This window comes from Caloenas nicobarica, chromosome 6 (assembly GCF_036013445.1).
Source record: "Caloenas nicobarica isolate bCalNic1 chromosome 6, bCalNic1.hap1, whole genome shotgun sequence".
Classification (NCBI taxonomy): Eukaryota; Metazoa; Chordata; class Aves; order Columbiformes; family Columbidae; genus Caloenas; species Caloenas nicobarica.
This window is the reverse complement of record NC_088250.1, coordinates 14,653,331-14,680,905: the sequence shown is the minus strand read 5'-3', so window position 1 is coordinate 14,680,905 and position 27,575 is coordinate 14,653,331. Positions and strand designations below refer to the sequence as shown.

Below are 27,575 nucleotides of genomic sequence, written 5' to 3'. Positions count from 1 at the left end.
GTTATCAACACTGTCCTGGCTGCAAATCCGAACTGCAGCACCCTATGGGCTGCTGTGGAGAAAGTTAACCCCATCCCTGTGAGGTCCAGGGCAAGTACAAAGCCTGTTACTTGTTTCACGTGTGTTAATCTTATTCAGTTGTTGCTCATAATGATGTTGATTTCAGCGTGAAAATTTGAAGGTGCAGCTGTTGGTACAACATTCCTCTGAAACACATTACTTCTCCACATTAAGTACACCAGTGTCCGCAGGTGTTACAGGATCAGGAGGAGCAGGGTCTTAGTGTGTCAGTGCTAGTCCATGGCTTCACCTGCAGCCACACGTGTCTTTATCTCTGTTTAGAAGAAATTTCCTGTTTAATATTTTACTTCAGTATCTTTTTGGATTGGGAACCCTGAGATTGATTTTTACTTCAGAGAAGGGAATGCGAAGACTGGGTCCTTAAATTCCCCTTACTTCTCTGTATTATTTCCCTTTGTGTGGCAATTTTTTGTGCAGCTACTGCTTTGATGCCGTCCTCAGGGCTCTTAGTTTCTGGTGTGCCAGTGAACATATTCAATGTGATTTTTGTCTTTTCCCCAGATAATATTTGCCTATCACAAAGCTATAAATTTCAATGTAGAAGAAGATGGCGTTTGCGGCCTTATGTTGCAGGGAAGCCTGATGTGACGTATTGCAGTGTGCAATAAGTTTGAGTTTATTCTAGGAGAGATCTAAATGTAAAAGATTTACCCGCTTTCTGTCTGTCCTGCTTCTCAGCTGACTGTAATTCTGGTGGGCAGCTTTTCAGTCCCAAATCTCTTTTGATCCTCTTTGCAATATTCTAATGCCTCATGGTTAATCCTCTTGCTGTGCTGCTGTGTTTGCAGGGCTGCAGTTTGCATGTCCTCCTGTGCTTCATGTTTTACTGCTGTTAGATATTGATTAAACAATAAAGAAAAGGGGATTTGCATATAAATTAGGAATTTTTCTCTGCCTTATTAGCAAAAATGTAAATAATATTTGGTATTTACTGTTTTCCTGGTTTATGTTTTCTAGTGCTGTGGAGAGGGTAAGGATGGTCTCCACTGAGAAGGAGGTGAGTGCCCGACTGCCTGGGCTGTATGGCTGAAGCCACGTGTCCACGCTGTCTCTCACACACAGCTTCTCAGACTCACTCCTAACCTTCTGCCAAACACGATCTCCAGTTTCATATCTAGACAAAATATAGCTGTCACTTTCCCCAGAGCTCCTGGGGAGCTTCTATTGCTGCTGTTTCAGTTTTCCTTTGTGATGAACATGCAGTGCTGCTTTGGTGACTCAGTGCTCAGCTTCTACACACATCACAGAAGGAGCCATCGTTTAGAAAGTCTTTGTTAGTTGAAATAGTCAACCTCCTCCCACTGTAAGAAATTCCACTATTCTAGAAAATTGTCATATTAAATGAGAATTAATAGTCAGCATCATTTTTTTCAAGATTTCTTGGCTGCTTCTGAATTCCTTCTGAATTCCAAGGTGTCGTTGCTCTGCCTTTACTCAAAGACGCTGACTACCCTGCTTTTGCAGAGCGAGGTAATTTAGAGAGTCCCAGGGGGTCAGTACCACTCCCTGTTGTAGGGGACAAAACCTGGAAAGCCCCAAGAGCATTGGGAAAACATTAGGCTTTTATAATATAATAATCTTTGCACTTCAGAGCAACCCAGGAGAATCTAGTATGGTGAAACTACTTCACATCAGTCACTAGATAATTACTAAAAAATCAAGACTTTTCTAAGTTAGTTTTTCAGCTCAAAACCAAATTTTCCTCTAGTTACACTTCTAGAGCATATGGGGCATATAAAACGAGGCTTTACGTTACAAAAGCATCTCAATTTCGTGAAGGAAGGAAAGATACATTTGTTTCTGGTGTGACTAATAATCCAAATGTCGGTCTTGTTCTTCCTGTTAGAGATACAATGTTCTGTATTGTGTCGTCCTAAAGGCTTTTCCCTCTGTATCCTTAGGCCAGACTCTGGTCCTGCTTTTACCTCCCTATATGATGAAAGCATCTTTTTGTATTGTAACAGCGCTACGGAAGATGTAATGCATGTTAGATAGCAATGTTTTTCTGTATTTAATATTTACTGGTTTATAAATGTTTCTTGAGAAATCTGCTAAACAAAGCCGTAAGACAGGAGAGGTACAAAAATGATAAAGAAAGGACAAGAGGAGATTTATTACAAACAGGCATCAGGTTTCTGACTAAAAAACAGAAATAAGGAAAGCATTTCAGGCCTTACCTTGCAGAGAGCAGAGGACAAAAGCTTCCATGGGCTCTCTCTGACTTAATGCTTTCTTGTAAACTTTGTCTTGTCTGTTGTACAAAAAGCTAAACATATTTTCTTAATGGAGTCCTTTTAACGGTATTTCAATGAGATGTGGTATGATGTAAGTTCTTGAAAATATTACAGGTTTTATCAAACAATCAAGATCCATTTAACTTCTGTTTTAAAGATTCCTAAAATTTCCCAAATAGACTTCCACTACAAACTTTCTGTTAATTTCTGGATTAATGGTTAACACACATTGAAACAAATGCATCTAACAACTGTTATATTCAGTTGGCTAAACATTTGTGCTGTATATAAATTTGTAATTTATTTTATAACCCCTCTTCTGGTTTCCTCTTTTTTATTACTGATAAGTATAGTTGTTCTATGGGAGAAAATAATACCCACACATTATATCTCATTTTATTTGGGCAGAGTGCCTTTATAGTGTAACATATTGTCGTAATTATCTTTTTAGCACATTAGTAAGCATCTAGACAAGTTCTAAGTAAATATTGTTGTTTTTCTCATGGAAAATGTTGTGAATATGGTGGCTTAAGTAGTTCCAAATGTCTTCACACAGGTGTTGATGACTGGATGAAATGAATTACTGCAACTCAGCCCTTATATGCTGAAAGACTGCAGCACACGCTGAAGCGTAAGTACATGAGTAAAACTGAGCATGTGCTTCAAGTTCTGCTGTTAAATGTGACTTTTCACCCATTTTTTTGAAAAAAAAAAAAAGGGTCTTTCCCCAAATATCTCATTACAATTATGATGAAGATTGACGATAAGAGTCAGCTATTCTCACATAGTGCTGGGGATTCATTAATGTGTACAAAGTTCAGTGAATATATGGATGGTTCATGTTGTTTGTTCTCCTTTGAGCTATAGCAGTATATGCACATCCAAGTAAAAAAAAAAAAAAACAATAGTAACAGGTTAAACATTATATTTTAAATATTCAGGATACCTTCATACAAGAAAGCTGAACAAGGGTTTACCTTTATATTCTAAACTTAGTTAAAAACCATCAAACCCTTTTTTGAGAGTGGGAGGATGGGATGTTCCAAAAATAATTGTGATCTAGAAATCAATGTTGTGCCCTAAGGTTTGGAGCAAATGTGCAATCGCCCCTGCAATGTACTTTTATAGTAAGAGAGTTGAAAACTAGGGCAGCCCTCAGTGATTTCTGTGGCCTATGCTGCTTGGGGATACTCTAATTGTACTTGTCCATCCTCTTAATCCATCTAGTTGTAGACATCAAGGAAATATTTTAAGACAACTATGAGCTCTGAGAAAAGGCTTTTGTAAATCTCAGTTGTGCACAGAAGATAAGAGCAATGCATAATAAAACAAGAATTAAGTAAAAAGGAGAGGAAAAATCCATAGCTGAGGAAAGGAGCATCTCTCCCATCAACAAAGTTTGTGAAAATATAGCTTTTATTTAAAAGATGGTTACTTAGTCCATAAAGCTGATTGTTGCAGGGAAGTGGAGCTTTGCATCATGGTTTTGATTTTGAAACCAAAGTACCTTATTGCAGGGTGATCAGGGCATGTCAGGTAAAACTTCAAGGCTTTTGGATTAAGAGATTTTAGTCAACAAAAAAACTTTGGGGTTTTTTAGCTCTTCAGACTCTATATTGATTATTTTTGGACTGCGTAACATTTTCCAACCCATACAGTTAGTGAGTTACTGCACGTATAAATAGATTTTGTAAAGTCACCACGTGACCATGGGCGTGCAGGGGGGGAACTACCATGGCAGAGAATACTTGTCCTACCTTCCCTTCTGTAATTCTTCAACTGAATTAGAAACATGTGCCTCAATAAAGCCCTCCTGAACACAGGTGTGTGGATGTATATTTAAAAAAAAAAAAGAGAGAGAGAAATGGAGCAAGCATGAAGAGAGCAACGGATGACTGTGTTGGACAGATCCAGTACTCCTCCATGGAGTTTTGTAGCACTTTCTGAATGCCACATCCCATGTCAGTGAGATCTTAAATTAATTTAAGCACTGCTTGGGAAAAGGATTGCTTTTTCTGAAAGAAAGGCAGGGGGAATCTGACCCAGCATTTGTTGGTGTGCAGGACTGAAGGACTGGCTATCTGGGCAGTGCCTAATCAAAACCAGAGCACGTGTCGCTTTTTGTCCACCTGGCCGGCTGCACAGCACAGGTCGGGAGATGTGGAAGAAAGCTGGGGTTAGTGCAAATTGGGCACAGGTGAAATGGGAGGGAGCTGAGATGTTGCCAAACAGAGGAGGACATGAGTAGTACAGAAATGAGTGTCAGATATTGTGGGTTTTGGGGACATAGAGGAGGATTTGGAAGCTTGGAGAGGGGTTTGCAGACGTGGAGAAGCTGTGAAGGGCAGCAGGTGGAAGGATGAGGACAGAAACTATGAAATTGTATCAGAGGGAAGGAGAAACCAGATTTAATTTATTCTGTTACCCTTGGACAAACTCATTAAAAGTTTGCAATCTGGTACAGAGGTTGGTAAGTGACAAATTTTACATCAAAAGTAGTAGGTTAGCAATTTCTCACCTAAGTTCCTCTGAAACTTCAGCATAGCTACCATCAAGTCTTGGAGCTGGTGACTGCTCCAGCAATGCCAGTTCAAGTACCATTCAGTAACTTCCATGATTCGGTTTGTGCCATTTTCCTCCCATTGCAAATATATTTATACTGCATCCACCTTATTATCAGAAAGTGCTTGTATCACTCTGGGGACATCTGCGTGCAGACCATGGCATGCCAAGCATTTAGAGGGTTAGGGCTATTACAGGAAGATCTAGCAAACTCCAATAAGTAAATAACTAATAAAAATAGCTAATAAAATAAACATCAGATCTTATGACAAGAAAAACGTCAAACTTGTTTCAAAACCATTTCTTCCAGAGGGCAAATGCCTTTCTTACCCCTACAGGAAAATGCTTTCAGCCACTCAAATTGGGAAGGGGCTGCAAGAAACAGCATGATCTGGGAAACTGAGTCCCAGGAAAGGCTTTGGTGTCCTCCCAAACTGGTCAGTGCGCAGCGTGGGCTCCTGTGCCCTGGCAGGGGGTGGGGACCCTGCAGCCCCGCTCCCTGGGCGACTGCTGCACCTCTGAGGCCTCCGTGCTGGGGCGCTTCAGATTTGGGCATTGTGCTTTTCAACATCACAGCACATGTGTCTGTCCCCAGCCTTTCCCACCAAAATGCTTTATGAGCAAAATATTTCATTGACTGCCTGGTGGTAGTCATTTCAAATGGATGCTCCGCATTTAAAAAGACTGACTGCTTTGCTAGAGCCAAACATAATAAGCTGTCTTGCATACTCCACAGCTTATAAAATATTAAATATGTTTTGGCACCCAGAAATAAATATCTACTCAAAATTCTCATCACACCTATCTCCCTCTCCTTACCTCCCTGTCTCCCTCTGCTTTACACTGAAGTGCTGCTGCTCAGACTAAACGGTTTGTTGTCAAGTCATGACACAGGGAGGCGAGCACTGCACAAGTGCTGTATGGTTATTAGCAGTTGGGATGTAACAAAGTGATCCAATCGGGTGCTAGTGATGTACTTGCAGCCTGTGAAATGTCTGCCTCACGGCTCAAAGTTGCTCAGTGGGAATTGCATTCACTTAAAAACTGAAGTTCAAAGTGGAGCTGTGTTAGAAAGCAGACTAGAATAAAAAAGAGCACAGTAGCCGTAAACTGCTACAAAGATATTCATAATTTTGTTATGAAATTCTTTTTTTTTAAAGTGTATATAGTTTAAAAATCACTGTTGTAACAATACCACTGTGTTAATGCAAGGCAACCATGCCTTTCCAGTACTCTGTCATGTTTTAATTCCCAGGCCTATGATTTTAGTTGGTTTGCTCTTCTACCCAGCCAGGGGCGAACTAAAACAGTAATAAAAGATCTGACTGAAATCCACCCAAGGCAGCGGGTCCCAAGTCGAAGCTCCTTGAAATCAAAGGATGTAATGCTGCCGGTTCTAAGAGGCTTTGGGTCAAGCTCCTAAAACCCGCTCCTGCAAACACTTAAATACACGTGCTTAGCTCCCGGCTGGGGAACTCATCACTTGAAAATCCCACGTGTGAGCGGCCAGAGCTGATGTTGGTACCTGAGGTTGCCTCCCCTGGGAACCACTGCTGCGGGGAGGCTCGAGGTTGCCCCCCTGCTTGCACCCCAGCCCCAGAATCTCTCCCTTCACTCTCTAAGGGCAGCGTGGTTCCCATTAGTGCTTCGGTGAAATGATGCAGCAAATGCGGCATGTGCGATCCCAATGCACAGGACTTGTCAGCTGAATGCTTCCTCCAGGCCCCCAAGGCAGTAATTAGTAAAATATGTATATTTTTTTTATTCACTGATGGACTATTTGCAAGTAATGAGTGTAATATTGCGTGCTGTTGTCAAGTGGTCACAACAGCTGTAGGCAGCGATCCTTTTGCGTTAGCTGCTGGATTTTGTTTGTGGAGGTGCATGGGGGGCTGCCCAGCACTCTGGGCTGGAGAAGGGGGGCTTTGCTTTTGCTGCTCATGTGTATTTTTCTGTGCCCTGGCTGTCCAGCTCTGCACAGAACCCCCAGGACTTAGTAACAGCCATGCAATGAACTAATCGTGACCCAGCAGCTATATTTATACTATTTTTCTTTATTAATATTACCAGTGTAGTGTTTTATTTGGCTTTGATAATATTGCAATAAATTCCTCAGCTGGCCAATGACTAACTGGAAATACATTAGAAACCTACTTGACAATAAAACAGTTGCCTAAATACAGAGGAAGATTTCGCCGCAGGTCAGCACAGGCATTTAAAGCCAGTTGTACCTCCAGCCAGGGGCAGGAGCGCAGTGCTCAGCCCCGCAGCACCCTGGCTTTTAGCCTCTCGCTGCAGGAGAAAGCAGGGCTCAGCAGGAGCCTCACATCCCGAAGCATTGAGCCTGTCGCTGCCAGGACTGGGAGACCCCTGCCAGTCCTGGGGTGCTGGTTTCCAGCCCCAGCCAGGCGTGAGCTCCAGGGTGGTCTCACAGAGGTGAGACCTAAGGCGCGCGCTTGTGCTTTTTGCAGCAGCTTTGATGTCAGGACTCCCCAAAGGCAGGAACACTTTACCTGGGATCTCTGTTCAGCCTCAGTCGAGGAATATTCTTTTCATTCGTGGCATCACTTTTATTTTAGAAAAATTTAAAATGTTGTTTTAGTTTGTTCAGGTTCTTCATTTAGGAAGCTTTGTTTTAGGGTGGGGGCGTTTTTTTAAATGGTTTGCTATAATTAATATTTTTCTGTAGTTGTGATTTGATGCTGTCTGGCAGGATAAAATAGGAGACACATCACCCAGGCCTCAGCCCCAGCACTTTCCGCAGTTGTCTTCACTTAATACTCACCAGTACCGAATCATTCACCGTTCTGTGGCACGTTGGTGTTTTACCCAAGGGCTGAGCCGAACCTGCGATTCTGACGACCAGAAGCTTTCGGAGGGTGCCTGTCCTTTAGAAACGCTTCCCCTCATTTAAAAGACGGAGAAGCCAATGAGAGTCGTCTTTCCTGGGTACGCGGTTTCCCCCCCCCCTTTTTTTTTTTTCTTTTTAAATTTTAAATCGCAGGCCCCATCCTGCCCCCCGCTGCCCCCGCGGGCGGTGTGGGGGGCGGCCCGGCGGGCGGGGCGGCGGGTCGGGGCCGCGGCCCCTCCCTTCCCCGCCCCGGAGCCCCGGCCGTGCCGCGGGGAGGGCGGAGGGAGAGCGGCCGCCGGAGCGGCGTGAGTGGCGGCGGCGGCAGCGGGGGCCCCTCCCCGGCCGCTACCTGTGCGAGCTCGGCCGGGCCGGGCGAGGAGCGGGGCGGCGGGGCCGGTGGCGGAGGCCCGGCGGGCGGTGCTGGCGGGGCCGCGGCGCTGGGCGTTGCCTGGCGGGAGCCCCGCGGTGCTGCTGCTCCGGCGGCGCTTGCGGGTCGTTTCCCCGAAGTGGTGTCAAAATGGACTTGGAGGATGACTTCGTGTCCTTGTTGTTTACCAACAGGAACCTGGAGGACGCGGCGTTGGTGGGACGAGGGCCTGACCCTGCAGGCGCCTCGGAGGAAGGAGCAGCGCTCTCCAAGCTGACTGGCCACTGGAGTTTCAGCTCGATGGCTGGAGGCACACTGGTGGGATCACGTTTGCAACGTGTTCTTCGCACTTAGACCAGCCCCATCGTGCTGGTAGGTCAGACGGGTTTCTTGCTCCCTTCTCATCTTGCTCAGGTCCTACAAGGAGGACTGGGACAGCCTGGCACGGTGTTGCAGGAGGGACGGGCTGCGTTCCCTCGCAGCTGTCACGGTGCGTGGTGATCCGTGGGGTGAGCAGTGGCCGTGGGCAGGACTGGCCTTCAGCATCGTAAGCTGGCGCTGTAGAGGAGAGGAAGAAGAGCTGGGCTTTGAGGCAGGGTGTTTCGGGGCTGGCAGAGGCGACGCCTTCCTCCTCTCATCGTCTCGCAGCAAGGTTGCTAGCAGAAAAGTCCTCAAAACTGAGCAACCCAGAGGTGCTGCTCCAGTTGGGCACCCGTGGGATTGCCTGGGAAGAGGTAGTACAACATAAAGCGATATGAGTGATGCAGAGCGGGAAGGTAAATGGCATGGCTGCTTCTCTCCTGCTGCGGGGGAGACAAGAGACAGCTGTATCTGCTGGCCAAGGTGGGGAGAGGATTTCTCCTCTGCCTCTGTTCTGTCGTGAGGACCTTTCCCAAGCTTCAGCGCAAACCTGTACAGGAAAGGTTACCTTGATCTGGCACGTTATAAAATACAGATTTAGTAACATGAGATCCGTCATGGCAAAAAATTGTAAAACGTTTAGAAACATCTTATGTTCTCTCATGGTTCAGGAAGTAGGAGTCCAAGTTAGGTTTCTAAATATGGTAATTAAAAAAAAGGAAAAATATAGGTGTTTATATTATAGTCTTAAAAAAGTGGTGTTTTTAACCTTCAAATACATACAAACAAGTTTTCTTCTGAACATTGGGTTCTGCTGAGAAAATCCTTTCCTTAAAATCACTTTGGTTTTTACAAGTCATATGTTTGTGTCCCCGGGGACAAGGTGGCTCCATGGGCAGCATCCCGGGGGGCAGAGCCCGCACGGCCGCCTCTCCTGGCTGCCGGCTGCCCCGCTGCGAGGGCGGCAGCTCCCCGAGAAGTAGAAGCTGGCACGTTAGGAGGGATGAAATTCAAGAAAACAAATACTGGGGGAGAGCTGTGAGACAGTGTGATTTTTAAGGCTGACGTAGTTCTTTATTGCAGTTCTGGGCAGCTTTTGTACAGTTGGAGCAGCTGGTTGTTAACTCCTTGCTTTGTTCTCTTATGCCTCAGCTGATTTCTGCCCATCTTAGTAACGTAGTTGTGATTTTAAAACGTGGAGCTGTGTTGTTCTGAACATTCCTGTGTGAGATGTGAAAAAAAGGGTCTTGTGTGGCATTTCTAATTCTGATTCCCAGTTTTACAATTGGGTTCTGTATAGGGAGATTAAAGGATAGAATGAGGTTGCGTGCCGCTTTTCTTGTACTCTTCTCTGGTTGATCTTGGGCAGATCCTGGCCATCCCCGTCCTTCTTACTTTTATTTGTGTTAATCCAGTGGGGCCTTTGCCTTCATAAGGGCATCACAAAGCAAACTAGTTTCCCTAATTCATCCCTTATGATTTGCAGCTCCATATGTTCGGAGCAGAATCTTGTGACAGATACTACAATAAACCGCGACCCTGTCAGACTGAGATACTGATGCACTGTTTTACCTGCTGCTGCTCATCAGTTCTGGCTGGCAGGATCCCCAGGCTGGGCAGCAGCCAGCAACAGTGGCAGGAAGGGCTTTCTTGCTTGTAAAGATCGATGCATCCCCGCTCGTGGCCTGCAGCAGCCTGGCTTTGGCTGGCACCTGTGGAGGACAGTAATAGATCTTTAGAAACAAGGGTAGAGCCAAAGCTTTAGCATGAGCATGAGTAGCTTGATGTTTTAACACGTTCCTGAAGGTGAGCTGTGACTCCACGATTGACTTGTTGGGATTGAAGTTTTGTGGTAAATATAGGAAAATACCAATTTCCGCTCTAGTTCATTCCGAATGCTGTCACAGCGTTGTTAGAAACCAAGAGGCTGCTCCGTGTGGGCCCAGTGCCGTGCCGTGGAGCAGTCTAGCCTGGGTGTGGGTCTTGGCCCGTATCTCTGACACCCTTTGTTTGGCGAGACACCTGGCATTTTCCCCTGCTGTGGGGAAAACGTTTGTGGGGGTCTTCTTCACACTGTAGATCTGCGGCTAATACGTATGGGGGGCTGATAACTGCAAGAACTGTGGGCTTTGTCGAAAGGTGTGTTGAAACCTTATTTTTTCATGTTACGTGGGACAAGGAAACAGTTGTACATCTATGTAAGAACTTTATATCTGTTTCTTATATTTTCTTTCTGTTCACACACCAGTTTTGAGCATTATTTTGTGTTTGAGTTCTCAGAGAGTTTCATATTTACTCTATGACCATGAGTTTTTCCTTCCTCTGAACCAAGGCATTCCTCTGTAATATCCATAGTTGAGTTCCTTAAATCTTGGCTGAACTTCCTGCAAGATGGAGTTTCTGAGAAACCCTCTGTCTTCTTCATGCCTTTTCTTCTACAGCCTTGCTCTGTGGCCTCCCTTGCTAAGGAAATCCATTGGTCTGCTCTAACTCATCTAGAATTGTTGGACATATTTCTGTCCAAATTTGGAGAGAATAGTAGTACGTACAGTTGCTTGGACAAGCAGCTAAGTTAAAATGAGAGCAGGACCTGTAAGAAGTTTTCAGCATCCTCTTCTCTTCTTGTCTTCAGGCTGCTCTCCGACCTGCAAGCAGTTCTGGTAAATAAACAGCTGTACTGGAGGGAGGAGGGAGGATTTCAGGACAGGAGGACTGGGTGCAGTTTTACTTTCATTAAATTAGACGGCTACTAAGCACACGGTGTTCTTTAATTTTAACAAGGCTTTTTTTTTTCCCCTGGATGAAAACTAACCTTGAGGACTGTACCTATTGGCCTTGCTGTTTTCTGAACTATTGGGATTTTCCCCTGAAGGTTCCTGGCTGTACTTCACCTTTCCTTGCTACATCAACTGTCCCTTATTGAAAAGCCTTTTAAACTGGAGATTATGCCCCATTCTGAAAAGTGAGTGTGTTGTTTCCCCATTCAGTAAAAAAATGCTTAGAAGCCTGCAGAGGTTTTATCAATTCTGGCCATGGAGGGGAAAAACCCAAACCTTTGAAATTCCAGCCCGTACCCTGAGGCAGATAACCGGGAGACTTTCACTCGCTGCTAATCCTGCACAGCAGTTGTTTGCGGTTCCCGCATCCAGCCCTTTCCGTTATCTCTTGCTGGCAGCAAGCAACATGAGAGGGAGAGGACAGCCCTGCGCGGAATGAGGGCTCTGGTTTTGCTTGTTGTTTCCCAACTCGTTTCAGCGTATTTAGGTATTTTGGTGATCGGAGGTAGCTGGATCTTGGGAATCGTGCTTGTCTTAAAATAATTCCAGCTTTTTAAAATTTCCTTTTCCTGTGACTGGAAGGAGACTTTATTATAAATGTTACTATGGCGCGTCTCCCCTGTAGGTTTTGTAGAAAACTGGGTGTTAAGGAGAGGCAGAAATTAAACCCAGTGGATCGGCCTGTGTTGAGAGCCCCTGCCTGGGGCTGCTCTGCACGGGGAGCCCAAGTCCCGAGGCGACGCTGTGCGCTAAGGGAATGATTCATCCCTCTGCCGTGTGCTCGCTGCTCCATTCAAAACTGCAGAATATCCAAAGGCATAATGTCGTGTATCCTTGTGAATAACATCTCACCTCATGAGGGAGAGAAAAGGCAGACATAGGATGTTCTGGGTGTCTGTTTCTCTCCATTACTACATGGAGGACGTAAATATTTCATACTGTTAGGTGCAGTTCAGAGGTCTGGATGCCTAAAAGCTGTTTGGCTTCCTTCAGTTGGTATGTGAGCTGGGTCACCTGCCTGGAGTCTGAAGGTCTTTGCTACAAAAGAGTGATGTGTATTGTTCCCATGATCGTGACAGCACTGTGAATATGTGCTTGAGTGATAAAGGTCCAGGTCTCAGCAGAAGCTCTGAGAGGGAGAAGGGACAACGAGAGAACTTTTAAGCCAGCACAAAAGATGGGGCGCTCCAGATGGTGGGGTGTCACCCTTCCTGCATCCTCGCTGAGATCGTCCTTAACTGGACTTGCTGCAGACGGAAGCTGGAATCCTGCATGTAGCACATTTGCCCAAGCAGCGGCTCCACTGCGCACCCGGGATTGGGTGCTGTGTGTTTCTTAAGTGCTTTGTCATCCTTTTACCTTTGGCAAAGCCAAGTACTGTGGGAGAACAGGCAAGCAGGCTGCTTCAAGGACAGCACTACAGGTTCGTCTGACTTCGTGATAAGGTGCTAACTGTGACATCTTCCCGAGCGCTGAGTTTTATGTATTGATTCCCTCTGCAGAGTCCCAGTCGTGAAGCTGGCTGTGCTGTGCTGGGGGCAAGTGGGACAACTTGTTAAAAGCAGACGCTTTCTGGGTAAGTAGCATACTGAGCTGCTCTCGCAGATACTGAGGAAAAGACTAAAAGCTGCCCTGGCTGAAGGAGGGTTTCGAGGTTTCATCTTTGAACCTAAAAGTTTGGAAAGTGAGGAGACTGGCTCTGTCACGGCAGAAATTACTCACTGTGCTCAATTGGGCAAAGCTGCACTAAGCTATTTTGAAAAGTATGATTTATTTTTAATCTGGTCACTGTTATAACAGAGTGTGATAGAAAGTGATTCTTTGCAGTATAGCATTGAACTTCAAGGAGATTTTTTTTAAAGTTGTATGGATAGAAACCATTTAAATGGTGGCAGGAACTTATTCGCCTGTGATAAGCTAAAGATGTTGTGTAACAGCAGAACTCTTGCTCTTATGCCTGTCTTCTTCATAGGAAAGTGTATTCCAAAGAGGCATACGAAATTCTTTATTTTTGGATAGCTTGCGTGTATCTTTTTGTAATTATTTCTTATTGATATTTTTAATACCTTAAAAAGTCTTATTTGTCTAAGTAAAACTGTAGTTATGCTATCAGTGGGGTTTTTTTCCTGCATTTTTTATTGCAGAAGAGTGAATTGCAGCCATCTTTTTACCATTGTTTTGTTTCCTTCAGTGATGAGAAATGAACTTGCCTTGGCAGGATACGCTTAGCAAGGCCAGCAGAGAGTGCTGAGCCCTCTGATGCAAGGTGAGTTCAGCTCGGTATTGCCTCTCTCCTTGCATTACCGCAGGGCACGCGGGTCGTACATAACCGAACAGGTGAAACAACGCCTGAACTTGGCCTTGGGAACTTGCAGCTCCAGGGACATGGAAGGCAATCCGTTATTTTCAGGGGTCTTCTTTAAACAATGCACAGTGTTTATCGTGTTGAGGTTAAACGAGGTATTTAGAAGCATATTGACTATATGTCCACTGAAATTGAGCACAACTAGGAGTCTGTATTTTTAAGATGAATTAAATCAACATTTCACTGACTGTAAAATCGGTCTTTTAAAAGAGCAGATATGTTAAGGCTGGTGCTGTGTTACCTCCTGGCTGACAGTGTCCCAGAACAGGCTGCAGCTCCCCAGGCTCTGCCGGCAGCTGCTCACACAGGGAGCTGCAGCTGCAGAGGTTTTGCCCTGAGCCTCCACTCAGCTGTGCAGCAGTTTCTGAAATGCAACTGGCAACAGATTAGAGCTTGGAGACAGAAACAGATTTCTATCGGACAGTTTTGCCTTGTGCAGTTACGGAATGGAACACCGTGCTGGGAGTAAAATGAACTTTTTTTTTTTCCCCTCTGAGGGTGTGAGTGTAGTGAGGGAAGCTAGAGATGTTAAAATCACTGTCAGAACTTAAAGCTCTGGAGATGAGTTGAGAAGATTTAAACAGCACTTTACTGTGTATGTGCAAGCAATGGTTGTCAGAAAAACAGGCAAGCAGTCAGAAGATTGAGAGCAACTTCACTTGCAGTCATTTATGTGCCAACAATTATTAACTCAAGTAGAGCAGGCAAACTATAAAACTTACTGCAGTGACTTGGAAAGTACCGCACCCTATAAATAATGAAATGAGCAACAGTCAAGAATTTAAACTAAGGTCAATAACTTTGCTTTTAAGCTTAACTAGTAATCAATTTGGAACAATTTAGTTGTCTTGCATGCCTTTCTATCTGGAAGTTTTATAGCCTGCCCTTTTCCTCTGTGTAGGACAGTCAGACAAACTTTGATTTAGCCCAAATGAAAAGGTGGAGGTAAGAAGTTGGGAGCTGAGGTAAGTCCTACAGAGGAAGATGCTGCCCTAGGAGATTTCTCCCTACCTGCTTTAGGAGATGTTTGTCCTTCTTCTGCTTACATTTCCTCCTTTCTGCTGGACACCAACTCAGCTGCTGGTGTCCCCTAACAGAAGAGGAAAGGAAATCTCCAGTTGTAGGATGGAAACGTCCTATAACAATAACAAAATACTAACTAAAGCTGGCTACCATTTAACAGATCTCCTTTAAAAAGTGCAAAAAATGGGTAATGTATAAAAGAATACGGCTCCAAACTTAGATTAAAAAAATCTAAAGCTGAATAGTCATTAGGTAAACCATCAGGGATAAAACTCTGATAAAATGCATTGTTGTATCTACTGTGGTGTAGAGCATTTGTATGCTTGGGGAATCTAAGGTGTAAATCTACCGTATTTACAGTTCTGACTCAGCCTAAGGAGGACACGATCTCTAATCTAAAACTTCTGTGAGCAGCGGTGCAGTAAGAAGGGATCAGCCAGGACAGCTGTGTGCCTGCCGGTGACACCTGGCCATTGCCTGCTCTGCACGGAGCTGCAGCTTGCGGCTGGCAGCACGCTGCCTTATATGTGCAGTTAGTGATCCGGTACCATAGTAGGTACTTCAAGCTACATATTTGTCCAGATGAGCAAGTGGAAATTCTTTTTATTAATGTTTTATTAAGGGTAAATATTGACATTAGACATGCACAAGATACTGCTATTAGGACAGTTTGAATTATTCAGATGTCTGAATTGCTTTCAGCCATCAGCCTCTGGTCTGTCCGCATGTTCTGTAAGCTGTTTAAGTTTCATCAATCCATGCAGTTGATAGACATGGGTATAAAGTTCATGTCTTTCTTATAAACCTTGGGCAGCGAAAGGAATCTTTCCTTTTACTCATTTAATAACAAGTTATTACAATAAAAATCTCCCCCATTGCTCGGCTCTCTGCGTTGGGTAAAACTACAAATGCCAGCAACAGGGTTTGTTAGAGGCTTGTTAACTGTACTGCCTGCTCCAGAACACACTGGCTCATGCTGCCGTGTGTCATTGCGCACAACAGTAACTTACTGAATTTTATTAAAGTGATGTACAAACATTTCTCTAAACCACTGAAATGTTCCTCTACGAAGCTGAAGGTATGAAAATGTTTGTATGTCCTTGGTGGTTTCAGAAGCCCTTTAGGTCTGACTGTCTTCCAGGAACTCCAACCAGCACCTCGGAGTGCTGGCACTTCAATTCTACAAGCTGTTTTCTGAACAGGTAGTGCTGTTCTCATGAACTAGCAGAAAGAGGAGAGAAGCTCCTGGTTCTCCTGAGTCAGCTGCTGGGCCAGGGAAGTCCCGTCCTACCTGTGCAGCACCGTTTGCCTGCAAACAGCATCGATTTCCACTGCAAATATTTGCCTGCGATCAGGTTACTGATCGGAGACCCCGTTCCCCTCAGTACATAAAGCGAATAAATAAGGCTTAACATGTTTGCCATGATTATGTTTTCAAAGGCTATTTACAAAAAAGTGGTTTAACTTTGGCTGACCTTAGTACAACATCATCGGGTGAAGCTGTAGAGAACAGTTGGTTTCTGTGCAGCACAGTCTGTATTTTGGCTGCCAGTCGATTAACTCTGAGAAGCGGGTAAGCTCATGCCAAGCAAAGTCAGGCACATCATGGGATTCTGCTTTGCCCATGGAGAAGAAGTAGCCTGAGAACCAGCTTTGTAGGCTAATAACCAAAGCAGAGACCAGAATTTGGGGCTGACCAGTTCTGATGCTTGAGCAGTTTGATGAGAGGACCCAGTGGGGTGTTGTGTTCCTCCCTCTCCCTTGTCTAGCTCTGGAGTTGTCCTGCTTTAGTGAGAACAGGGCTCTGGCTCCGTCAGAACTGTTCTGAGCGCAGCCATCATCTGCTGCTGCTCTCCCAGCCTCTCAAGGGAAAAAACTGAAAGCAGCTCATTTCTGGTGAATACCTTCTCGTGGCTGCGTGCCCGAGCCTCCTTGAGCAACAGCAGAATGACACTGAGAATTAGTGTCACTCCTGCCCAAAGGGCGCACAACAGCCATGACACATGGTGCGTGTTCGGTGGTGCTTGTGTGGTGCTTCCGTGGGGCGGTTTGGGGTTTTATTTTTATTTTCTTTTGCAGCAGCAGTCACTGGAGTTAAACAGTATTTGTTTACAGACTCAAGAAAAGAGCACTGCATTGTCACTTTGGAAGAAACAGATTTATTATTTTTTTCCAAGACCATTACATTCCTAGATGGCTTACATCACATCCTGGGAATTGCATTCAAAGGCGGCTTGAATCAGGTCAAGCTTTGCCTACTCGTAGTAGGTGGATGTTACTGATAAAAACATTTTACGCACACCATGCAGAGATTTATTAAAGTTGCCTCTACAAGTGTCTGTAGTGAATTTAGCTTTCCTTTGAGCTCACTGAGAATGGTAAACTATTTATTGTGTTTATACAAAACACTATTTTGACAGATTTCTTCAGAAGTAAAGAAGGGCAAAAGGAAACATTCTGTTCTGTGAAAATAACTGCAACCAGCAGCAAGAAGCAGCAACACTGTGCATCAAACAAGGAGACCATTTCCAGGTTCTCAAAACATGCTGTTGAACTGAGTTTTGCGGCTGCGTTTTCAAATGTACCATGGGATGCATCAAATCCAAGGACGCCTTTGCAGGTTCCAATGCTACCCAGGATGAAAGGATCCGGGAAGGTGACGAAGGCTGCGCTGGGGAGAAATCATCACTGATCGCAGCGAAGGCGGACGAGAAAGGTCCATCGAGCACGATAGTGCTGGACTATGCGCACCGACTGTCCCGGGAGATTCTCGATCAGGCCGTGAAACAGTGGGCAGTGACTGAGAGCAAATACAGCGACATCCCTTTTATCGAAAGTGATGTGCCCTGAGCGGCGAGGACCGACTCCACTGCGAGTGTCATCTCTGCTGTGCAGTTTGTATTTGGTACTAGTGCAAATAAAGTAACATCAGCTGTGATTTGAGCATAATTTGAGCTGCTATATGAATGTGTTTGCAAAAAGAGGCTGAAAAAAATTGCCTTTTAATCTATATTGCTAAGAAACTAACTGGATTACAGTAGAATCTATTAATCAAGTGTCATTTGTTATCAGCTGTACGTTGAGTATATTCTGTCTTTGCATGTGTTGAATGTGATCAGAAATTAGTGTTAAAAATGGGGATGAGAATGTGGCTGCCCTGCAACTGTACAGGCACTGTCACTGAGGCCCCAAAGACGCTCAACAACAAAGCGTGGGTTATTTTTCGGTACAGCATAAAAAGTCAGTGGCCTGTTTGTAGGTGAAATGAGAAGAACTTGCAATACTTGGTAAATTTGTCCTCATTTTGCTAATGTGAAACCAGGGTCTACATGTAGCAAAGGTAACTGCTGTCATAAATTTTACTTTGATGCTTTGACCTGACAATATCTGTAAATCACAAAATCACGAAGGTGATGAGAAGCATTTTATAAAACCAGTATTCAGGGAACCACAGGGATTGTGATACTATTCAGCTTCCCTTCTCAAGTGAAGCAGTGAGAAACATGACAATACTGATCAACAGTGCTGTATCAGTAACAGATGCTCTGGCTTCCGTAAATGCATGATGGCTCTTCTCTAAAATCTGCATTCAGACCAAAGCTGTTCATTTTGGTTTTGGTTTGGGGTTTTGGATTTTATTTTTGTGTTGGGTTTGGGGGTGTTTGTTGTGGTTTTTTACTGTAACCCTGATAAGCGTTGAAAAACTGCTGATGCTGACTAGCAAAATGAACCTTCAGAGGCATAACAATGTTTTGGGACTGTTTCTTTCATGGGAACTATGGCTGCGTTTCACTAAAATTCCGCCCTAACACCCTTGGTACGGTGTGCCTGCCTTCAGGCTCTGCAGGCTTCATCGCTTCCCCGTTGGTGAAACTCCGTGTGGCGATGCAAAAATGAGCGACAGAAACCCAGAGCCTGGCGCTGAATTGGCGAAAACAACCCTCAGGCCCAAAGCCGCAGGGCTGTGTTCTTCACCCATTCTCTATCCACGCGCTGCACCTGCTCCTCCCGGACTTGCAGCCTGAGCCACCGTCCTCAGAACTCGCCTTTGAGATACTGCGAAAGGGATGAGTTAATCGTAGTCATCTTAAGGGTAGGCTTTTGCTGACATTTTCTACAAAGTGAATGCCTTGTAAAAGCTTGAGTTTCCAGCACCTTCTTCTGTTGTGGCCAGTTTAAAGGACACAGGTTTTGGGGTTTTTTTCCTATATCTAAGTGCTTTCTATTTTATGTTTTCATTTTTGTAGAAAAATGCTTTCCATACTGGCAAAAACTGTTACTGAAAGGTACGTGTAGTTCTAGTAAATTATATAAAGGGTGATTTTTGAAGCAATGGGAAGAGGACCACGTAAGTCATTATTTTTGGCTTATTCTCAGACATGACACAGTCTATGAATTGAGCTGTTTTGCAAACTTTGTGACGCAAACTCAGTTATTTGAACTTCACCTATAGGGGGAAGCTATATCAAATCAAATGCTGCTTTGTAGCAGCGCAAGACTGCCATTAATTCAGTGACCAGACTAGACCCTGCTGTTAAGACTGTTCTTGGGCTTTTGCTGAAAAAGGGAACAAAATCTGCTTATGCTGTACTGTCACCTTTGATGTAATGGAGTTCTTTGAAGCCCATATATAGTGGGATGAAGGTATTACAGCGCATTGAAATTCTACTGCTAACAGTGATGTTCCTTGAAGCTCTAACGCATGTAAATCATTAGATCATCCCCTGCATTTGCTCTGTCTAAAAAAACTCCATGCCATATATTAAGGCGAATTAAAAAAAAGCAAAACACCGATCAGTATATATTAATTGGATATAAAAAAAGATTCCTATTCTTATAGCTAAAATAAAGCTTTATTACAAAAAAAAAAAAAGGCCAACCTTTCAGTAACATTGGTCTTAAGAATGTTAACACTGCCAAAGACAGCGATTAAAAAAATAAACCAAACCAAACTCCACAGAGGTGATTTGCCAGCTGGGTGAATAGCAGATAGAAATCTGCATGCACTTTTAAAGTGCGTTTAGGTGTACCTGTGCTGGCCCTTGCAGAAACACCTTGGTGGCTGCCATGGGGACTTTGGTCTTGCAATGTCTCAAATCCTCTCCTTGGATGCAGCTTTAGCATCCGACTCTTCTGGAGTCACAATATCAGACGTGCTGTCGGAAGCAGCTTCTCCGTCAGCAGACTGCCACGGCAGAATTATAAAATAATATAAAGCAGCCTGAAGTTCCATCGTAGCATCCCTACTGATAAATACTCAGAATTTCCGCAAAGGAGCAAGTTACTTTGGTGTAAGCAAACAAGCTTGTGAAGCTTCTCACCAGGAAAATCTCTCTTTACAAGGCACTGGCTTTAATAAATAATGCACTTACCCTTAATAAAAAAAAAACCTGTTCAAGACTCTGACCTAGTGAGATTGAAGGATCTCTTTCCAGAGTTCTGCTGTATTTTTAATGGGCACAATACTAATACATAATAGTAACAAAGACTTCTTTACCTAAATAAAGTTAGATCTGTTTACTTCTCATTAGATTACTCTAAGCTGTACTATAGTCTCATAAAGCAACTTACAGTGCTACTGATTCTTTGAGTTGATTTTGTGTAATAAAGGCACGGCAGTATGGGACTGGCATACTCTGCAAAACCATTTACTTCTATTTAGGAGTTAAAAATACATTTGCTTTATATTTTCTCCAGGAAACATAAGTATAGGCTGAGTGGGTACAACGTGACTGACTTGATATACTAAAACTGGTTCAAAACACATTAACTACAGCACAACTTTGTAAAATCAACATCTCTAGAATATGTCAGTATGCCCAAATAAAACACACTACAGTATATTTTTACAATATTTTTTGTGGAAAATATTTTCTTGTGGACCAAATAAAATTAAAGTTACCATCTGCTTGTATGACTTTTATTTGGTAAAAATGCACAGATTGACCAGGATCTTGTTACCAGGAGTTTGGGATAATTCCCGTTCACATACATTTTGGAAGCAACTGAACATGCAAGCCAAAGTTTACGGATTCAGAAGTGCACTCTTGCTAAAACGTTCAGTCAGAGAAGGCATGATCCCTGTGTTTTTCATTAAACATGGTCACTTAAGATTGCTCCTTTTGTACAAAAAGAATGGAATGAACCAATTTTTAAAAAATAAATTATAAATAGCCATTGTTTAAGAAACTAAAACATATACAAATTTAAAAAATAAGAGGGGGAGTTTCCATTTCTTACGGAACCAGCATGAGGCAGAAATTCAAGTCATATTTTCAGATTTACCCTAAAAGTATGGATGAAATCTCAGCTGCCATTGAAAATAAACTCCAGGACTGTCTCATAACAAATATGTACATGGGAGCACTAGGTCACAGCTCAAATTTTTAACAATTTTAAAGATTCTAGTGACAAAGCAAGGTGTGAGTTTTTCTGGATTTTGCTCTCCGTTTTGCTCACCTCTCTTTCTTTGAAAATCAGCCTTGTGCTCACCTCGATGCCTCCGTTTCCTGGACTTTGTTTCCAGGCAGCAGCTGCTGGGAGGGAAGGAGCCTTGAGCCAGCATAGCCGGCTACTGTCAGTAAGAAAAACTGCGCAAAGTTCGAAACTGCGTTACCGGTTCTGCTGTAGCTCTTACTTTTTGATTCCCCAGGGCTGATTACTGACTATGTTATTTGAACAAAAGTTTTCTTCCTTTAGTCTCAGTGGTTCATCTTCAGAGAAGCAAAAATTTGTATTTGTCACCTGCCTATAAGCGTAGAAACAAGCAGGATGAGCTACTGATATATGATTTGATTACCCATAAAAAAGCACGCAGTCTCGATCGTGAAGATTAGTAGCTGTACGTTGTATAAACAGTAGAAAAATTAATTTTACCCCCCCAAAAGATGATACTTTTATCAAGGAGCTCTGGTTATTTCATACAACTTCAAGTATTAGTATTAGTACCTAGCAACATATACACATACAACGTGGGGTTTTTGATGTATATTTAAATTTTGATCCCGAAAAATACATTTGTTAGGATATGTTGTGTTAAAATACCATACTATCCGTGTAGCAGCAGATATTTAATGTTTCCCTCTGCTGCTCGTTATCTTATTTAACGTCTTGCATTTTCCTTTGTAGCTGCTTTAAAGCGTTATGTATATTTTATTTCCATTGTACAGAGAAGAATCTGAGGCGCAATCCAAATTTAACAGATCAGTGACAGAGATGAGAACACAAAGGTCTCCTGACTTCTTGCTGATCAGATCATACCTTAACTATGTTCTGTCCCCCAAAGAGTTTATGCAAAAAAATAAATGTTAATCATTGGGTAAAGCAGTAAAAATAACAATTTGCCTTGAAGTAATGTTTCCCCTATAATAAGCAGAGATATGATTATTTTGCCATTAAGACAGCATAACAAACAATGCTCCTGAATGCAAAAAGTTAGACTCAGGAATCTCAGGCTAGCTAAAGAGCCTTGACAAACTTTATCACACTACTATTAATTTTTATATCATAGAATTAAGCAGATGTATAAGATGTCCATAGGCTTGATTTTTACAACTTGAGATCGTTGTTTCCCAGTGGCTTAAAACAATTATCCACAAATTCATCGCTAACTTCTTCCAGAGCAGCTGGCCTCCACCTGGGGGACTGGTCTTTGTCAATCAGCACTGCCAAGTGGGGAATAAAAACACAAAAGTTACTTTGCAAACTCTGTCTAATTCAGATGAGGTCAGATTGCACCAAGACAGACAACCATAGCAGGTACATGGGGGAGAGAATCAATGTGCTCTGGAGAAGATGGAGGTTTTGTAACAGAATTATTTCTACTAGAATAAAAATTCTTGCATTGTGACCTGTCTAGAGAGGTAGCTGGGGGTTCCTGATGACACAAGGAACGCTGGATCACTGCAGCAGTAGCCCAAGCTTTGAAAGAATAGATCTGAAATTAGTGCTTTCTGTTCGATTTACTACTGACTTCTGCTTTTCCGTGTGAAACTAAGTCTGGATGATGCTCCTTCTGGACAAGGGCTTCTGCATCTCGGTGCAAAATCTGACTCTTTGTAGCATATAGGAGATGACTCAAAGTAGGTATTAAATGCCTAAAGCTAATTTAAACACATCAAATAAACTCCTAATGAAATGACTAATGAGGACAGAGTAAAGCAGAGTATCTTAATGGGAAAATCAAGAATATTTATTTGTAAATACCGACAGGTACTGCAGACCTATGTAGACTTAACTGTGAAGATGTGTATAATCTTGGTAAGTATCCTTTACACTGTATCCTGGGAAATACATTGCCGAAGAGCAAATCATCACTGAACGAATCGTGTGTAAAAGTGTAACAAGAAAATACCAATTCTCAAAAAGCATTCCTTGCATCATGGGAGTGTTGACAGCATGTTAGCAAGAACAGCTGCACTGGCAAAGAATAATAAGACAAGACAGAGTTTATTTGTGTGTAAAAATGACCAGTGCGAATGGAATCCCAGAACGTCCTTCCAAGCACCTTTCTGGCTCCAAGAAAACCCATAAAGATGCTATTAAAAATGTAGGGGTTTCTAATAATTCAAAAAAGAGCAGCTGTAGTGAGGGTAGGTCTCCAGGATAGACTGATCAGCCAACACCCCTCCTCACATTCCCTGCAGGTGTGCGGTACGAGCAGCTGATCTGGAGATGCAGGTGTGTCCTGGAGACCTCCTGACCACACACAGCACATGAGGGAGGATGGGGAGGAAACACCTCCCAGTTCCTCTGCTGAGAACAGAACTTGTTTCTTTTCTGACAAGTTTGGAGCAGGATGGTTCTAAAGGTGTGTGGGCAGAAGACACTCAGAGACTAGATATTTCGAAGAATAACAGGTTTTCTGGTAAGTGGTCATGTCTTTCTAAACAGGCTGCGTTTGTGGTGACTAAACTAGAACCAGCCAGGATGAGAAACGTGCAAAGGAGTCAGATTTGAAGTTCAGCGGAAAGAACGCTTACCTAAAGATTATGTCTTAGTAAAAGACAAGCATTATGGCAGTCTGTGGTAAAAAATATGACTTGAAAACTTATTTTTAACTTCTCCCTCTCTAACCAACTCTTGGAAAATACCTAGAAAATAAATACTGTTTAAATGATAATGGCACTAATTAATATTTCTGTAGCCGAAGACATACAGGTATCGCAACCCTTTAACTTGCATCTCCGAAGAGAAAGGAGAACCTGAGTCCCGCATCCATTTACCTGCAAATACAGGACTAAGGACTCATTGATACAAATAAAACGCTGATTTTGAAAAGAAACCCATTACATAGATGGAAAAAAAAAGTCCATGTGTTTACTACTACAGCTTCAACTCTGAAATACGGTTGTAATTCCTAGTTATTCTTCACTCTATGGCACCGCTGTGTAATTAAATTAATCTTTCTGTTTGGATTTGTGGCCAGTTTTACTCTGGTGGATAAACTGCTCATAATGGTCTCTCAAAGGAAATCTTTAACCTTGTACTGAGTTAAAGTATTTGTTTTCTAATAGGATCATGAAAGTATTCCCCTTCTGTAGTAACTTCTGTATATTTTGTGTTTCTCCAGCTTGAGATATCGATCGCTACAAGAATGGAGCAAAAATTCTGAAGCTTCAAAGGTAAGCTAAGGGAAGTTCAGTAAGACAAAAGTAACTGAACAGACATTGTGTTAAGGGTTTGTTCTTGTGGTTTACATTTAAAAAAAAAAAACAACCCACGACAACAACAAAAAAACAAACATCCCCTCTGTTTAGTAGGGGAGAGGGCAGGAGCCACACAGAAATAAGGTGTTTGCAGGACGAAGAATATGTAGGAGGCCTTTACAATTCCAGTTGGGGTGTACATCCCTGCACAAGTCCGTAGGAGGCTCATTTAACAGATTTTTGTCCCCTTCAGCTGTTGAGGTTGTGGTCTGTCTGGATGTGTTTGAGCACCGACTCCAAAAATGACTACCTTTCTTATGCAGTAAAAATTTAAAAACAAAATTATTGGAAATCACCCAGAGCTACACATTTCTTAGTTTATGTATTCTTCTATAAATCAAGGTGAAACGTTGATACCTAAAGTGTTCAAAGACCACATTTACTATTATATGGAAAATGAAATACAATGAAATATGATCTGTGTATTTTATGCCTTAAGGGTTTTGGCTTTTCTTTAGTAGCTCCAATCGCAAGAATCATAAATAGGGAGGACTGTTTGCCAGCAGATTTTCAGTCTGGTTGAAAGAGAACTAGCTAAAAGAAAAAAGAAATTTTGACTTCAGGTCAAAGCAGGCTTAAAAAGCTTTTAAGCATACTCCTTCCCTAGCAGTCCTGTTAAAGTTATTGTTTGAAGCAGATTCAAGCTATTATTAAAACCTAATCTGTGGCCGTTGCTGCTGAAAAACAATCATTAAAAACTAAAATCTGATTATATTTTTACTTTGTGGTAGACAGGGTCAACAGCTGGCTTTTAAATGCTTGTAATGTAATGTTTTAATATAGAAAAAGGTAATACTTAGTTAAAATTTTTATTATTTTTATTCATCATGCTTGATCCTGTGAAGTGCTTAATAATCTTACTTCCTATTAACAAGGATGCTCAGCACATTGTTGGATAATGATTTTTATGAGATTAGACCCAACTACAAAAATGATCTTGAGTGAGATTCTACATCACTCTTAAACAAGAGAAACAATTTTAAGAGTTAAGACTTTGCTCCATCACCCTATGTCAAAGCTTCTCAACTGCTGTTCTTGCCGCTGCTTCCTTTACAAGCAGTTTGTGTAATTTACTGGCCATGCTGACAAATGATTTACTTTTGTCCTCTACTGCATCCCCAGATGGTTTGATGACCTTGTGCATTACAGTGAGAATTTGGTTTGGGGTTCGTCTGCCTCTCAGCCTTTGAGTCCGTTGCTTCGTGAGTAACGTTTCAGCAGTTTACATGGTGATTTGGAATATATCCTAGGAATATTCCTTTTAAACTATCTTTGTCCCCATTACCAACACAAAGAAAACCATGCACTTCTCAACATGCATGGCAAATTCTTCAAAGGAGTCTCTGCTAATAAGTGCCAAGATGAATTCTTAAAATCAGAGTCTTTTCCCATGCTGTACAAACAAACTTTGCACCTCTCACACCATTTATATGTATATCTAAAATAAAGTATTACTAATAGTGAACACTCAAACTAGTATCCTCTACTCAAGTAGATTTTGAACTACTTTATAAAGACATATAAAAATAAGGAGGAGGTGATGATACATAGTCAAGTATAAAACTGTGTGCATTAAAAGGCAGGTTCCCTCAACTCCCAAGTGTCATTCATCCAAATGTCTTGTACTGTAAGCTCCTTGGAAAAGGAAATGCCGGTGCTTTGTTTCATCTTGTGCTGAATAGTACATAAATAATTACTACAGTTTCTAACAGATGTGACATTGGGTTTGACAAACTGCACAGTGAATCAGCAGTAGAATCAAGGACAGAGTCTAAGTCTGTCCCCTAGATGAACTTGCTGAGCTGCTGCTCTACTTTTACCTATCTTGACCCATGCCATAAAATGCTGAATTATTTAAGTTTGCGTATATAGTTTTTTAATAGTAAAACACCTGTGTACAGAGATATATTGGACATGGGTGAATGTAGTGTCTGTTCTAACAATTTTCTATCCAAACAGTTGGTCTTGACTTTGAGTCTTCAACCATGTTATAACTGGCTGAACCAGCTCTGTGGCAACACTCCATCTGGACACACAAATGATACATACAGCTACTTGCTACTGTCAGCATTAAATAAATTTTGAACTTTCCCAATGAACTGGTGAGACCCTTTCATGGTGCTGCGTTACCAGGCAGATAAATAATGTTAGGAAACTGAGGTTGCACAAAGGAAAGAACACGTGCGTTACATTGCGGAACAAGTAATAAATTGTGATCATATGGGAGTCCAACAAACAAAACCAGTAGCAAGCTGGGAAGTGTTCTCTGGGCAGCTGCTGCTGCACTGTTCTTAACCTCTAGAGGTGCAACACAACAGTGAGTCTATGTATTATTAAATTTGGGAAGCATTTCAGGTGTGCATGCTTACCTGCTCGAACTCCTTCATAGAAGTCATGGCCTTTCTGAAAAATTAAAAAAAAAAAAGCTGTAACATGACAGATTCTTTTATCCTGGCTTTCCTTGTCCCATTTCTGCTTGAAACGCAAGTTCTCAAGATTTGTTTAAATCCCACTTGTACTGTCCTCATCTCGTCCTGCTTTCTCGTCACTTACTAAAGAGCTCTATATTCTCTTGCTTGAACGCAGCCACAACTCTTAAAATCAGTCTGTTAAACTATAGTTGATTAGCCAACTTCTACGCAGTGCACACCCTCTCTCTGCGTTACATCTCAGATTTTTATTTGTTTTTCTAAAGAGTTTTGCATGATAGAGGCAAGGTGTGTAGGATCAGAAATTCTTCAGAGAAAGGCCAGTCTTCAGGAATTGTGATGTGTTCTGCATCCTTGGAACGCTTTGGTTAAACGGAATCCTGGAAACATCCAGTTGTTGTTTTTTTTTTTTATAAAGGGAAACATAACACTTAAATCTCTAAGGATGCTTCACTGGCAATGAAGGAATACTACTAGTTTCAAGACAGATATGGCAAGGATACTGCCAGGCACTACAACATGTCAGAATTAGATACATTTTTCAGCCATATTTTATTTTAAAGCATTTTCTTTAGCCATCACATATCATTTAACTGGATACATAAAAATCTTATTTTAAAATCTGACAAAACTAATAATAAGGATGCCATGGGGAAGCTTTATGAGGAATTAGTTCAGATAATTAGTTAGCAACTCTGTTCTACTGAAAGGATCTCTTCCTCAAATGTTATCCGAGTACTCAGCCCTTACTACAAATAATATTAACATCTCTTGTTTTCTTTAATAATTTTATTGCAGCACTCCTGAAAGGCAGTGATA

General features: G+C 42.4%; 2 protein-coding genes across 7 annotated transcripts in view; one reads left to right on the top strand and one right to left on the bottom strand.

Moving 5' to 3' along the window:
* C6H2orf88 (chromosome 6 C2orf88 homolog) overlaps positions 1–20,516 on the top strand; it is a 41,346-nt gene extending 20,830 nt beyond the window's left edge. The window contains exons 4-11 of one of the 5 annotated variants that reach the window (XM_065638279.1): positions 1,039–1,078; positions 2,872–2,946; positions 7,591–7,826; positions 8,290–8,467; positions 12,735–12,808; positions 13,424–13,498; positions 14,499–14,562; positions 17,041–20,516. In XM_065638279.1, coding sequence (XP_065494351.1) covers positions 17,207–17,470 — 264 coding nt within the window. In that variant the 5' untranslated portion in view covers positions 1,039–1,078; positions 2,872–2,946; positions 7,591–7,826; ... (3 more) ...; positions 14,499–14,562; positions 17,041–17,206 and the 3' untranslated portion in view covers positions 17,471–20,516. Of the gene's footprint in view, positions 1–1,038; positions 1,079–2,871; positions 2,947–7,590; positions 7,827–7,999; positions 8,034–8,289; positions 8,468–12,734; positions 12,809–13,423; positions 13,499–14,498; positions 14,563–17,040 lie in introns of those variants that run through there. The other 4 variants (XM_065638280.1, XM_065638278.1, XM_065638282.1 and 1 more) reach the window with 4 other exon arrangements.
* Positions 20,049–27,575, bottom strand: part of HIBCH (3-hydroxyisobutyryl-CoA hydrolase) — a 40,222-nt gene continuing 32,695 nt past the window's right edge. For both annotated transcript variants that reach the window (XM_065638275.1, XM_065638276.1), the window contains exons 13-14: positions 26,697–26,730; positions 20,049–22,284 (exon numbers count right to left, since the gene is read on the bottom strand). In XM_065638275.1, the coding sequence (XP_065494347.1) occupies positions 22,169–22,284; positions 26,697–26,730 (150 nt within the window). In that variant the 3' untranslated portion in view covers positions 20,049–22,168. The remainder of the gene's footprint in view (positions 22,285–26,696; positions 26,731–27,575) is intronic.